The sequence below is a fragment of the Mya arenaria genome, chromosome 2 (assembly GCF_026914265.1).
Source record: "Mya arenaria isolate MELC-2E11 chromosome 2, ASM2691426v1".
In the NCBI taxonomy this organism is placed as follows: Eukaryota; Metazoa; Mollusca; class Bivalvia; order Myida; family Myidae; genus Mya; species Mya arenaria.
Genome location: NC_069123.1, coordinates 61,441,502 through 61,454,520, shown reverse-complemented (window position 1 = coordinate 61,454,520; position 13,019 = coordinate 61,441,502). Strand labels below are relative to the sequence as shown.

The following is a 13,019-nucleotide window of genomic DNA, read 5'->3' as shown; positions in this document are numbered from 1 at the left end:
TAAAATGTGACCTTGACCTTGAGCCAGCATGCCTATAATGTGGGTTATACCCTTTGTCTTGATGTGGTCTTGATGTTCAATTACCTTTACATGTAGAAAATCTTTACAAAAAATCCACTCACTGCTATGTCAGTAAATCCTATAAACTTAGATTTTGGTGCATAAGGATGGACAAACATGGTGATTACTAATAACTCTTCATAAACCGGACAAGATTATAAGGATATTCTTCTGGTCATGACCAGTACTTTTACCAAGTTTGAAGACCATAGGGTCAACCATTGTGGATATATTGAGCAAAATCCAAATTGCAACTAAATAGACAAAGGAAGACCATAAATACATATCCCCATCCGGGCTAAAAATGATTATAAAGAGGTTCAGATGACTGTCCATCAGTTAGCATGATTGTATCAGTCAAATCATATTTATTCAATTGTTTTTTAATCAAACTTAAAAGATTTGCAAAGCACCATTGAAAAGATAATCTGGATTACAAAATACTGTTGGCAATCTTGTTAAACACCTCTAGAAACTTCCAATACTCAAAACATAACACAATGACACATATATTTAAAATGTTTATTTCATTCAAGCAAAATAATATACAGTCAGTGATATCATTTGAAATCGTATCAATGATTTCCCTTCATGTCAAATATTTTAATATGACTTTCTTTAGTGCTGTAACAATTCAGCTATTTGCATAACTTTTTTCTATAATCTTAATAAAACTCCAAAAATGATGTAAATCACAAAAAAAGTGTAAAACTTGTGTAAAAGTCATGGACGGAATATACGAGATACAAGTACAAATTACTATGTTTGTGTACATGTATATAGACACGTATAGTACAAATATGCACTGTAAGCCATTCTTCAAAAATATCTTTATAAAGCAACAAGTATATAAACATATAATAAACAATACCGACATAAATTATTAACTGGATAACTCTTCAACAATTGATAACAACGTGGATACACTTTGATCAATCAACAGTGATTCAAATATTGCTATATACAGACATGATGGGGAGATGGGTGTCCCTTCTGATAGTTTTGATCATGGGCTACTTTGGACCTACCGCTGACAGGACAGTTTATTGTCATTCAAAATATGCTTGGAATACAATGCTCAATATTGGCAATGTTCAGATGTTCTTAGGAGAAATACTTTCCTTTGAAATAAAACTTATAACAAGGTGTTGCATGTTTTAAAAGATGCAAATATTATTGACGAAACAGATAATGCAGAAGATCCTTAAAATTATTTGTTTTGTAAGAGATAAGATTTAATATTAAAAATCTAACCAATGACAATTCTGTCTGAAAATAGTGACCAATCAGCAGTGGGTCCATCTTGACAGCCTGCCTGTGTTTGGGATATGTACAAGCGGCAAATCTGTGTTGGCTCTTTTTGCGAGAAATATTCATCCTTCTAAACCGTAAACACTGTATATCTGTATATGTGTCATGTCACAAGAATTTTAGCCTAAAGCTGGATTCCTCATTTAGAAAAATAAATTTTAGACAGCATAAACTGAACTCATAAAATCCACTTTCAATCAGAAATCTTGTTATATGACACATATTGGAAGTGTTAATGTTCTAAAAGGGCTCTTAGCACATGTGTAGACCATAAACATACAAATTCTACATTTACAAATAACAAAGAAACTAAAATGAGAGCAGGAAAAATATTCTTCTATTATATACAAAAAATTGCAAATTACACCATTTATTTCTGGTTACTTAACTGTTTTGCTGAACTGAAATATAACAAATAAACTAGCATATGTTCCAATTGTATGAAAAGCAAAAGCATTTAAAACTAAAATGCCTTAAAATGGTTTTGTATCGAAATTAATATTAGAAAGCTTCGGCTTTTCTAATTAACTTTCACTTCTCCTTATTAATATGCAACAGTCAATATTCAAAACATTAACTTCCAAACTCCATTAAATATAAGTAAATCATAAGAAGTTATATACATATTTTCAAAAACAAATGAGAACAATGTATCAAAAATATCACAACTCATAATTATTATGGCTTCATTTACCATGCTACCAAAATATTGACATAACCACTCCATAGATGTAAATCAGTATATGTATGCCATGAGGGTTATATACAGTATCACAAAGACTGGACGGATTTAAAATCCTGCATTCACAATAGATAAGACATTTATGATATAAGCAAAAGGTTATTTTGGCAATAGTAAAGTATTATACATCATTCACGTATATAAGAGTTTAAAGCATAGCACAAAGTTACTATGGCATCTTTATTAAGACATAACAAGGGGATAATGTGGAAACCACATCAGAGCCAGATCTTCATTTTGACAGAAGCGACATTGCAGCAGAAATGAATGTTTATAGGAACAAGTATACCGGTAATGCTGCTGACCCATTTTCACATTGATCTTAAAGATCATGCTGAGAAATATTCAGACCAAAGCTCATGAACATCTATTAAATATAAATGTTGCATTTACGACTAAAAAAAGGTTGATTCAAAATTACAAATGACATAAAAAACTATTTTCGCAATCTATAACCCGGCATTTGCGATGAAAAATCTGGCTTCATTGTAATTGCTTGATATATTACTGACACTGTAATGTATTACGTAGTTATTACTTTCAGGTCAATACTTATTGTCGACATTGTGTAACATCAAGATCACAACAAAATATGTGAGCTAGTTTTATCAACTTCAAAACTCAATACAAATTGGACAAATAAAGTACTCAGTAAAGTTTCGCTAAGTTCTGTTGATTTCTAACTAACCAAGCAGTGTTAAATAAAAACAAAAACCTCATTGAAATAAGGATTTTAACGTGACAACGTCAGCCTTATCCTGTAGTGAGCACCATTTGCCATAGGAATATGACCTTAAATCATAAAACAAAACAATAAATAAAAAGAAATGAAGCAATATACAAAATGATAACACAATCACAACCTACAATAAACTTGAATGGTAACTATGGTAATGCTACTTAGTTTATGGTCTACACATGGCTGTTTGATGACCAAGATTTTTGTCAAGGGACAATCACAAAATGAAAACATGATTCTTCGGTAAGTTTGTAAAATACCTGCATTTAAATGAAATATTCTGAAGTTCATTGACACAATAACAGATAAGGTTTTGCTTTGTTCAAATTGCTACAACAATCAAGCACTTAAAATAGTTTATCCAACTAAAATGCAAGTATCTTCAAAACTTACTTAAATTAAAATTAAACTTTGCTCCAATAAAGGACTCAAATTCATGAAAGAAAAACAACAGACAACAACAAATAACTTGATGTTAACAAAATTCAGCAGATCACAATTTGCATAGTCACAATTTACAAAAAAAAATCTGATCTTAAGTAAGCTTTAACAATATCAGACCTGATCCTAAGCAAGATATATAAAAATATTAAATCTTCTGCATTTAAGATAAACTTTATTGCTATGAATTCAGCCATAAAGTTAATTCATTTATCGTTGGCATCATTTTCATCTGATTACTGAAATAAACTACAACATGACTAGACACAATATTAAATTCTTAGCCAAGGTTTCTGTTTAATGTATTGTTGCAATTTCTTTCATTTGATTTGAAAAATCAGAGCAATTGAACAACAGATCTCCTAGGTTAAACCTTTTTGTTTGAACATTTCTCAATGTAATATAAAAATATAACTGAAAATATAAAGACCCGAGTTTAGGTTTATTCTGATTCATTGGTATTGTATATAATTTCATTTACCAACAAAAACATTTTACCGGTAAGTTATATAAATTTTTAATAATGACTGCCTTTGGTTGAGAGCATTTCACAATATTTTCAATAAGTTTATCACAATTATGCTCATTTTACACTGTTTTAATGTCTGTTCATTCAGATCTGCAATTTCTAAAATGGTTTGTTGAACTTACATAAGCACATTCTATACTGTGTAAAAGACACACAGTGTTAAATTTATGGCCATTGACTTTTCAACACAAATTCTTACCATTTAAACAAAAATTAAAAATAATTCAAATTAACAAAATGTCATGCATGACTAAGCACTACACTGATGACTCGGCACTTTTCACCATCTCCCAGAGATGCTAACCATATCTTGATGTGATCCGTGAGATGGGGATGTACGGGAAAATGGGTCGGATTCTTCCAGCATTCTCCTCTTGTTCAGATCTGAAAATATCACCAAAAATACATATTTTAGAATACTTGTGAAACACTTTCCACAAACCTTATTGTCAGTACCTAACTGGAAAAGTCAATGAAAACTTGGCTTGACAGATAAGCATCAAAAGTTCATATGATGAAATAGTTCCGGGAAAAATGTCTAATGATAAAATTAGTATCATTAAATCTGATTTTGATTACTATCAGGGGTGCATGACCCAAAATCCCAATCCTGAAAATTTAGTTTGATAATGAGCAATTCACTCAAAGGCAAGGTTATAAAACTTTGAAAAGCCATTAAAAGCCATTTATATATCAATATCCAGGTAGTTATTGTAATTTAATATGCAAATGTCCTACAAAAACAATCCTTACAATCTGTTCCTGAAATCTGTCTAGACCGGCAAATTGTCGGTGTTTAGAAGCCCTATTTACAAACATAGAGCATTCTGAAATTGAAAGCTCTCAATCCTGAACTTATTCATCTCCATACAATACCTGCGATAGCCAGTAGCATCTTTTTCCTGGCGCCGAATGTTGAGATTCCTAGTTCTCGTAGGTCATGGTCGGTCAGTGTGAGGAATGTCGGCAGGTCAATCTAAAACAAACACAGAAAATATACAATAAACCCGAGATATTGGAGACACTGAATTGTAGATTTTATTTTCCTGCTTACCTTTTATTACCAAATTTTATAGAAACTGACGTTAAATATGGCTGTTTAGGTATTTTAACAAAATGCGTGTGACATTCTTTACTGATATTACAGAGTTGAAAGAATTTTAAGTGTTTTGAATAATTATTAATTTAATCATACTGCTATAAAATGTCAATTTAAACTGTTTAAAAATATACATTTTTAAAATTGGAATGTTTTTTTCACATGATTAGGTTTCCATGCAGATTGAAACTTTCAGATCAATTTTCCAGCACTGGTCACATGACTGGAAACACATGTTCAGTATGCAAGAATAACATATCAGTTTTATACTGAAATAACCTAAATATTAACAACATAAATCTTGCACTTAGTGTTGTTAGATAGTTGGTAAATAGGTATAATTCATAATTAAATGTTATGGCATATGGACATAAAAAAAAGTTTGCACTCCATCCGGTTCGCCGCTTACCTCCTGTTGTTGGAAGAGGTCCGTGTATTTGCCAAGACCTAGCTTGATGAAAAGCTCAGCTAGGTCAAGTTTTGGGGACCAGTATGACTTGCTGGGTACCAGAGCACCGTCAATGTGGTTACTTGCACTCAGACCATACTCTGGCCCTGAAACAAGAGATAACACATGTCAAAAAAACAACAACTGGCTCTGACACACAACTACGAAAGTTACTTCACTACAAAAGTGTTTAATATTTACTCTCTTTTTTTCCTTTAAAATTTTTCAAACAAGTGCATATGGAATAAGGAAAATACAATAAAGACCCAAGGTATTTTTTGATAATCTGAAATTTCAGTAAAATGTTAATGTTTGACATGACTTATCTTCAATTTATCAATTGATAACTGATTCCACAAATTACACAATACTTTTGAAGTTCAAAAAGCCAACGCGTGGTTATTATATTTATGCCCATATCAAAGGTAGATATTATATATCCAAACCTTGAGGATCTGAAAACCTAGAGTAAACAATACTTACATTTTTTCCTAGGACTTGGATATTCGCCTGGGGCCGGGTCCACAGGTCGACTGTACATGGATGACCGGTCAGTCTGCCAGGGGTGGCTCTCCAGCTCCGATATTTCATCCGCTGGGTTCTACATGTGGCAAAACATTTTTTTGAAAAGTTAACAAATTAACAGTTTTCCATTTTAAACCTTTATTAACACTGCTGATATCTGCTGTTTTGTTCAAATTAGAAAAGCTATTCATAACATCTCCTCTAAAGAATCAATATTTAAACAGACAAATAAATCCAAATAGTTTAACACAATACATGACATAATAATTACCCAGTACTGACACTACAAAAAGAAAACAAGAGCTGTCACAGTATGTGACGAATGCCCCCGAATGTGACATTGACCTACGAACAAGGTCAGTACATGAAAAGTTGATCTTGCCTTTACGTGTCAAATACATATGGCAAGTTATTTTAAATTGCCTCTGAACATAAAAAAATACCACCCATACTTGACAACCTACACTGTTATGTCCTTATATTCAGAATTCCCTTGTGAATAAACACTTTCACCTTAGAGGTAGGGACATGGGTCTTGCACACGACACGTTGTCTTCGTATGTGGAACACATGTAGCAACGTCGTCTTGGTATGTGGAACACATGTGTCAAGTTTTTTTAAAATCTGTCCATACAAGGGAAAGTTACAGCCCCGACACGACAACCTATACTCTATGTCCTTATATGCAGCACTCCATTGTGAATAAACACTATGTGTGACCTTGACCTTTGAGGCAGGGACACGGGTCTTGCACACGACACGTCGTCTTGGTATGTGGAACACATGTGGCAAGTTATTTTAAAATCTGTCCATACAAGAGAAAGTTACAGCCCGGACACGACAACCTATACTCTATGTCCTTATATGCAGCACTCCATTGTGAATAAACACTAAGTGTGACCTTGACCTTTGAGGTAGGGACACGGGTCTTGCAGGCGACATGTCGTCTTGGTATGTGGAACACATGTGGCAAGTTATTTTAAAATCTGTCCATACAAGGGAAAGTTACAGCCCGGACACGACAACCTATACTCTATGTCGTTATATGCAGCACTCCATTGTAAATAAACTCTAAGTGTGACCTTGACCTTTGAGGTAGGGACACGGGTTTTGCACGCGACACTTCGTCTTGGTATGTGGAACACATTTGGCAAGTTATTTTAAAATCTGTCCATACAAGGGAAAGTTACAGCCCGGACACGACAACCTATACTCTATGTCCTTATATGCAGCACTCCATTGTAAATAAACACTAAGTGTGACCTTGACCTTTGAGGTAGGGACACGGGTCTTGCACGTGACACGTCGTCTTGGTATGTGGAACACATGTGGCAAGTTATTTTAAAATCTGTCCATACAAGAGAAAGTTACAGCCCGGACACGACAACCTATACTCTATGTCCTTATATGCAGCACTCCATTGTGAATAAACACTAAGTGTGACCTTGACCTTCGAGGTAGGGACACGGGTCTTGCACGCGACACGTTGTCTTGGTATGTGGAACACATGTGGCAAGTTATTTTAAAATCTGTCCATACAAGGGAAAGTTACAGCCCGGACACGACAACCTGTACTCTATGTCCTTATATGCAGCACTCCATTGTGAATAAACACTAAGTGTGACCTTGACCTTTGAGGTAGGGACACGGGTCTTGTACGCGACACGTCGTCTTGGTATGTGGTACACATGTGGCAAGTTATTTTAAAATCTGTCCATACAAGAGAAAGTTACAGCCCGGACACGACAACCTATACTCTATGCCCTTATATGCAGCACTCCATTGTGAATAAACACTAAGTGTGACCTTGACCTTTAAGGTAGGGACACGAGTCTTGCACGCCACACGTCGTCTTGGTATGTGGAACACATGTGGCAAGTTATTTTAAAATCTGTCCATACAAGGGAAAGTTACAGAGCCGGACGGACGGACGGTGCGATTTTAATATGCCCACCTTCGGGGGCATAAAAACAAACTAGTTACAGGATTGAATATTAGTTTTCATAAACTGCCATGCTACAAACCTCATAAGTAGTAGCCATGGGTGACTCATATCTCTGCTTCATGGCTGCAAATTCCCTCATGGCCTGTGTTGGCATTGACTTGGAGAACATCAGGCCTGACCAGTAATCCGTCGGGATGCGTGACATCTCTCCAATGGGCTTCTTCTGCATCGCTGGATAATTTGGATGAAAGTCTATGTAGACACTCTTAACAGAAAAGTATTTACGAACGTTTTCACCTCACTTTTTGTTGGTACTAAAAAATAAGTATGAGTTTAAGTTCAAAGTTTGAAATAATTAGTTATAGATATTCTTTATGGACAAATATTTGTAAATTTTGTGGATTCAATTTTGATCCAATTTTATAAAAAATGTTCATGTCCATGTTATGGATTAAGTTTGTATGTGCTATAGGTACACGACCAACCAAGCATTTCTTGCAGATTTTGCTAATGGCCCTAATTTTCCATGACTGCAGATGTTATATTTATCTATTTTTCAATATACCCTGTGATGTAAGCATACTGCACACTGCACTAATTTCTATTATTTGCCCCGCGTCCCAAGACTACAATGATCTGGAGGCAGTGTAGACAGAAGCCTCCTGGTCAACTACTGGATTACTCAGGATCTCACTTGGCAAATGGTTTAACAGTAGTCAGTATAAAGCGCTCATCTGTTGCACTGGGAAACACCCTGTCATCCCCTTTAATACCTTGGTTGCCTGTATTCTGATTCGCAAATACTTTGTTCTTGCTTTTAACATAAAAAGCATGTCTCTCCATAAAATAATATACACATCATGCAGCACAGATTAAATTATCGCATAGCACTTCCTTATCATTCTTAGTCTTGTTTCTATAGCTCCAAAAGAGGGTGTTGACTGCTGCAAAAATTCAGCCTATGTAGTGACCAACAATTAAAGCTACCTGCTGTCAAATAAACTGTTGAAAATATTGTCGAAAACATTCTATAGAATAACTTGATTTTAAACGAGTCTTTTGTTTATCAACATAAAATTTGCCAATAAATTTGACATGGAGCTTGTGCTCATTTTCGCGATCCTGGCCAGACTCCCTTTATCCTAAAACCGTATACTAAAGTAGGTTACCTGCCGTTATGGCAGACACTGTCGAGTAGCCTTTTCCTGACCTAGATAAATTAAAGTCATGGCAAAAAAAAGATTGCGGACTGTCAAAACTATAAACAATTTGTGAATATACGCCAATTGCAACTTATTCTATAGAATAAATTGAAACAAAACTTGAGTAGGAATGACTGAATTTAATGAGACATCCTTAACAATGCTATGCTTTAAATATACAGAAATAATTAATGTTCAGTCTTATAATGGATTGCTGTAATATTGGAAAGAGGTCAACTAAGTTACCTTATATAGTGGTGGTAATTTATAATAAAAGTCTTGTTTGTGTTACATCTAAACAGTTCTTTGTGTTTTAAACCAGTGGTACCGGTAAGTAAGATTATTGTTATTAATTGTCATGACCCGATAATCCTTGGTTGTGTCAATATGAGTATTTAAGCCAGTGTCAAGGGAGAGAATATGACAATATTTAAGCCAGAGTCAAGGGCCATAATGTGACAATATTTAGACCAGAGACAAAGGCCATAATATGACAATATTTAGGCCAGAGTCAAGGGCCATAATACGACAATATTTAGACCAGAGACAAGGGCCATAATACGACAATATTTAGACCAGAGACAAGGGCCATAATGTGACAATATTTAGACCAGAGACAAGGGCCATAATGTGACAATATTTAGACCAGAGACAAGGGCCATAATGTGACAATATTTAGACCGGAGTCAAGGGCCAGATTGTGACAATATTTAGACCAGAGTCAAGGGCCAGAATGTGACAATATTTAGACCAGAGACAAGGGCCAGAATGTGACAATATTTAGACCAGAGTCAAGGGCCATAATGTGACAATATTTAGACCAGAGTCAAGGGCCAGAGTGTGACAATATTTAGACCAGACACGGCCATAATATGACAATATTTAGACCAGAGACAAGGGACATAATGTGACAATATTTAGACCAGAGACAAGGGCCATAATGTGACAATATTTAGACCTAGTCAAGGGCCATAAAATGACAATATTTAGACCAGAGTCAAGGGCCATAAAATGACAATATTTAGACCAGAGTCAAGGGCCATACTATGACAATATTTAGACCAGAGTCAAGGGCCATACTATGACAATATTTAGACCAGAGTCAAGGGCCATACTATGACAATATTTAGACCAGAGTCAAGGGCCATACTATGACAATATTTAGACCAGAGTCAAGGGCCATACTATGACAATATTTAGACCAGAGTCAAGGGCCATACTATGACAATATTTAGACCAGAGTCAAGGGCCATACTATGACAATATTTAGACCAGAGTCAAGGGCCATACTATGACAATATTTAGACCAGAGTCAAGGGCCATACTGTGACAATATTTAGACCAGAGTCAAGGGCCATACTGTGACAATATTTAGACCAGAGTCAAGGGCCAGAATGTGACAATATTTAGACCAGAGTCAAGGGCGAGAATGTGACAATATTTAGACCAGAGTCAAGGGCGAGAATGTGACAATATTTAGACCAGAGTCAAGGGCGAGAATGTGACAATATTTAGACCAGAGACAAGGGCGAGAATGTGACAATATTTAGACCAGAGACAAGGGCGAGAATGTGACAATATTTAGACCAGAGACAAGGGCGAGAATGTGACAATATTTAGACCAGAGACAAGGGCGAGAATGTGACAATATTTAGACCAGAGACAAGGGCGAGAATGTGACAATATTTAGACCAGAGACAAGGGCGAGAATGTGACAAAATTTAGACCAGAGACAAGGGCGAGAATGTGACAATATTTAGACCAGAGACAAGGGCCAGAATGTGACAATATTTAGACCAGAGACAAGGGCGAGAATGTGACAATATTTAGACCAGAGACAAGGGCGAGAATGTGACAATATTTAGACCAGAGACAAGGGCGAGAATGTGACAATATTTAGACCAGAGTCAAGGGCCATTATATGACAATATTTAGACCAGTGTCAAGGGCCAGAATGTGACAATATTTAGACCAGAGACAAGGGCCAGAATGTGACAATATTTAGACCAGAGACAAGGGCCAGAATGTGACAATATTTAGACCAGAGACAAGGGCCAGAATGTGACAATATTTAGACCAGTGTCAAGGGCCAGAATGTGACAATATTTAGACCAGAGACAAGGGCCAGAATGTGACAATATTTAGACCAGAGACAAGGGCCAGAATGTGACAATATTTAGACCAGAGACAAGGGCCAGAATGTGACAATATTTAGACCAGAGTCAAGGGCCAGAATGTGACAATATTTAGACCAGAGTCAAGGGCCAGAATGTGACAATATTTAGACCAGAGTCAAGGGCCATTATATGACAATATTTAGACCAGAGACAAGGGCCAGAATGTGACAATATTTAGACCAGAGTCAAGGGCCAGAATGTGACAATATTTAGACCAGAGTCAAGGGCCAGACTATGACAATATTAAGACCAGAGACAAGGGCCATAATGTGACAATATTTAGACCAGAGACAAGGGCCATAATGTGACAATATTTAGACCAGAGTCAAGGGCCAGAATGTGACAATATTTAGGCCAGAGACAAGGGCCAGACTGTGACAATATTTAGACCAGAGTCAAGGGCCAGAATGTGACAATATTTAGACCAGAGACAAGGGCCAGAATGTGACAATATTTAGACCAGAGACAAGGGCCAGACTATGACAATATTTAGACCAGAGACAAGGGCCAGACTATGACAATATTTAGACCAGAGACAAGGGCCAGACTGTGACAATATTTAGACCAGAGACAAGGGCCAGACTGTGACAATATTTAGACCAGAGACAAGGGCCAGACTGTGACAATATTTAGACCAGAGACAAGGGCCAGACTGTGACAATATTTAGACCAGAGACAAGGGCCAGACTGTGACAATATTTAGACCAGAGACAAGGGCCAGACTGTGACAATATTTAGACCAGAGACAAGGGCCAGACTGTGACAATATTTAGACCAGAGACAAGGGCCAGACTGTGACAATATTTAGACCAGAGTCAAGGGCCATAATGTGACAATATTTAGACCAGAGACAAGGGCCAGACTGTGACAATATTTAGGCCAGAGACAAGGGCCAGACTGTGACAATATTTAGGCCAGAGACAAGGGCCAGACTGTGACAATATTTAGACCAGAGACAAGGGCCAGACTGTGACAATATTTAGGCCAGAGTCAAGGGCCAGAATGTGACAATATTTAGGCCAGAGTCAAGGGCCAGAATGTGACAATATTTAGACCAGAGACAAGGGCCAGAATATGACAATATTTAGACCAGAGACAAGGGCCAGACTGTGACAATATTTAGACCAGAGACAAGGGCCAGAATGTGACAATATTTAGACCAGAGACAAGGGCCAGAATGTGACAATATTTAGACCAGAGACAAGGGCCAGACTGTGACAATATTTAGACCAGAGACAAGGGCCAGACTGTGACAATATTTAGACCAGAGTCAATGGCCAGACTGTGACAATATTTAGACCAGAGACAAGGGCCAGACTGTGACAATATTTAGACCAGAGACAAGGGCCAGAATGTGACAATATTTAGACCAGAGACAAGGGCCAGAATGTGACAATATTTAGACCAGAGGCAAGGGCCAGAATGTGACAATATTTAGACCAGAGTCAAGGGCCAGAATGTGCCAATATTTAGACCAGAGACAAGGGCCATAATGTGCCAATATTTAGACCAGAGACAAGGGCCAGAATGTGACAAAATTTAGACCAGAGACAAGGGCCAGAATGTGACAAAATTTAGACCAGAGACAAGGGCCAGAATGTGACAATATTTAGACCAGAGACAAGGGCCAGAATGTGACAATATTTAGACCAGAGTCAAGGGCCAGAATGTGACAATATTTAGACCAGAGTCAAGGGCCATAATGTGCCAATATTTAGACCAGAGACAAGGGCCATAATGTGCCAATATTTAGACCAGAGACAAGGGCCAGAATGTGACAAAATTTAGACCAGAGACAAGG

General features: G+C 36.6%; 1 protein-coding gene across 2 annotated transcripts in view; it reads right to left on the bottom strand.

The window, feature by feature from the left end:
• Positions 1-568: 568 nt before the first annotated feature.
• The window catches only part of LOC128211434 (protein bicaudal C homolog 1-like), a 45,235-nt gene continuing 32,784 nt past the window's right edge, over positions 569-13,019 (bottom strand). For both annotated transcript variants that reach the window (XM_052916225.1, XM_052916235.1), the window contains exons 17-21: positions 7,919-8,070; positions 5,853-5,970; positions 5,331-5,476; positions 4,699-4,798; positions 569-4,206 (exon numbers count right to left, since the gene is read on the bottom strand). In XM_052916225.1, the coding sequence (XP_052772185.1) occupies positions 4,103-4,206; positions 4,699-4,798; positions 5,331-5,476; positions 5,853-5,970; positions 7,919-8,070 (620 nt within the window). In that variant the 3' untranslated portion in view covers positions 569-4,102. The remainder of the gene's footprint in view (positions 4,207-4,698; positions 4,799-5,330; positions 5,477-5,852; positions 5,971-7,918; positions 8,071-13,019) is intronic.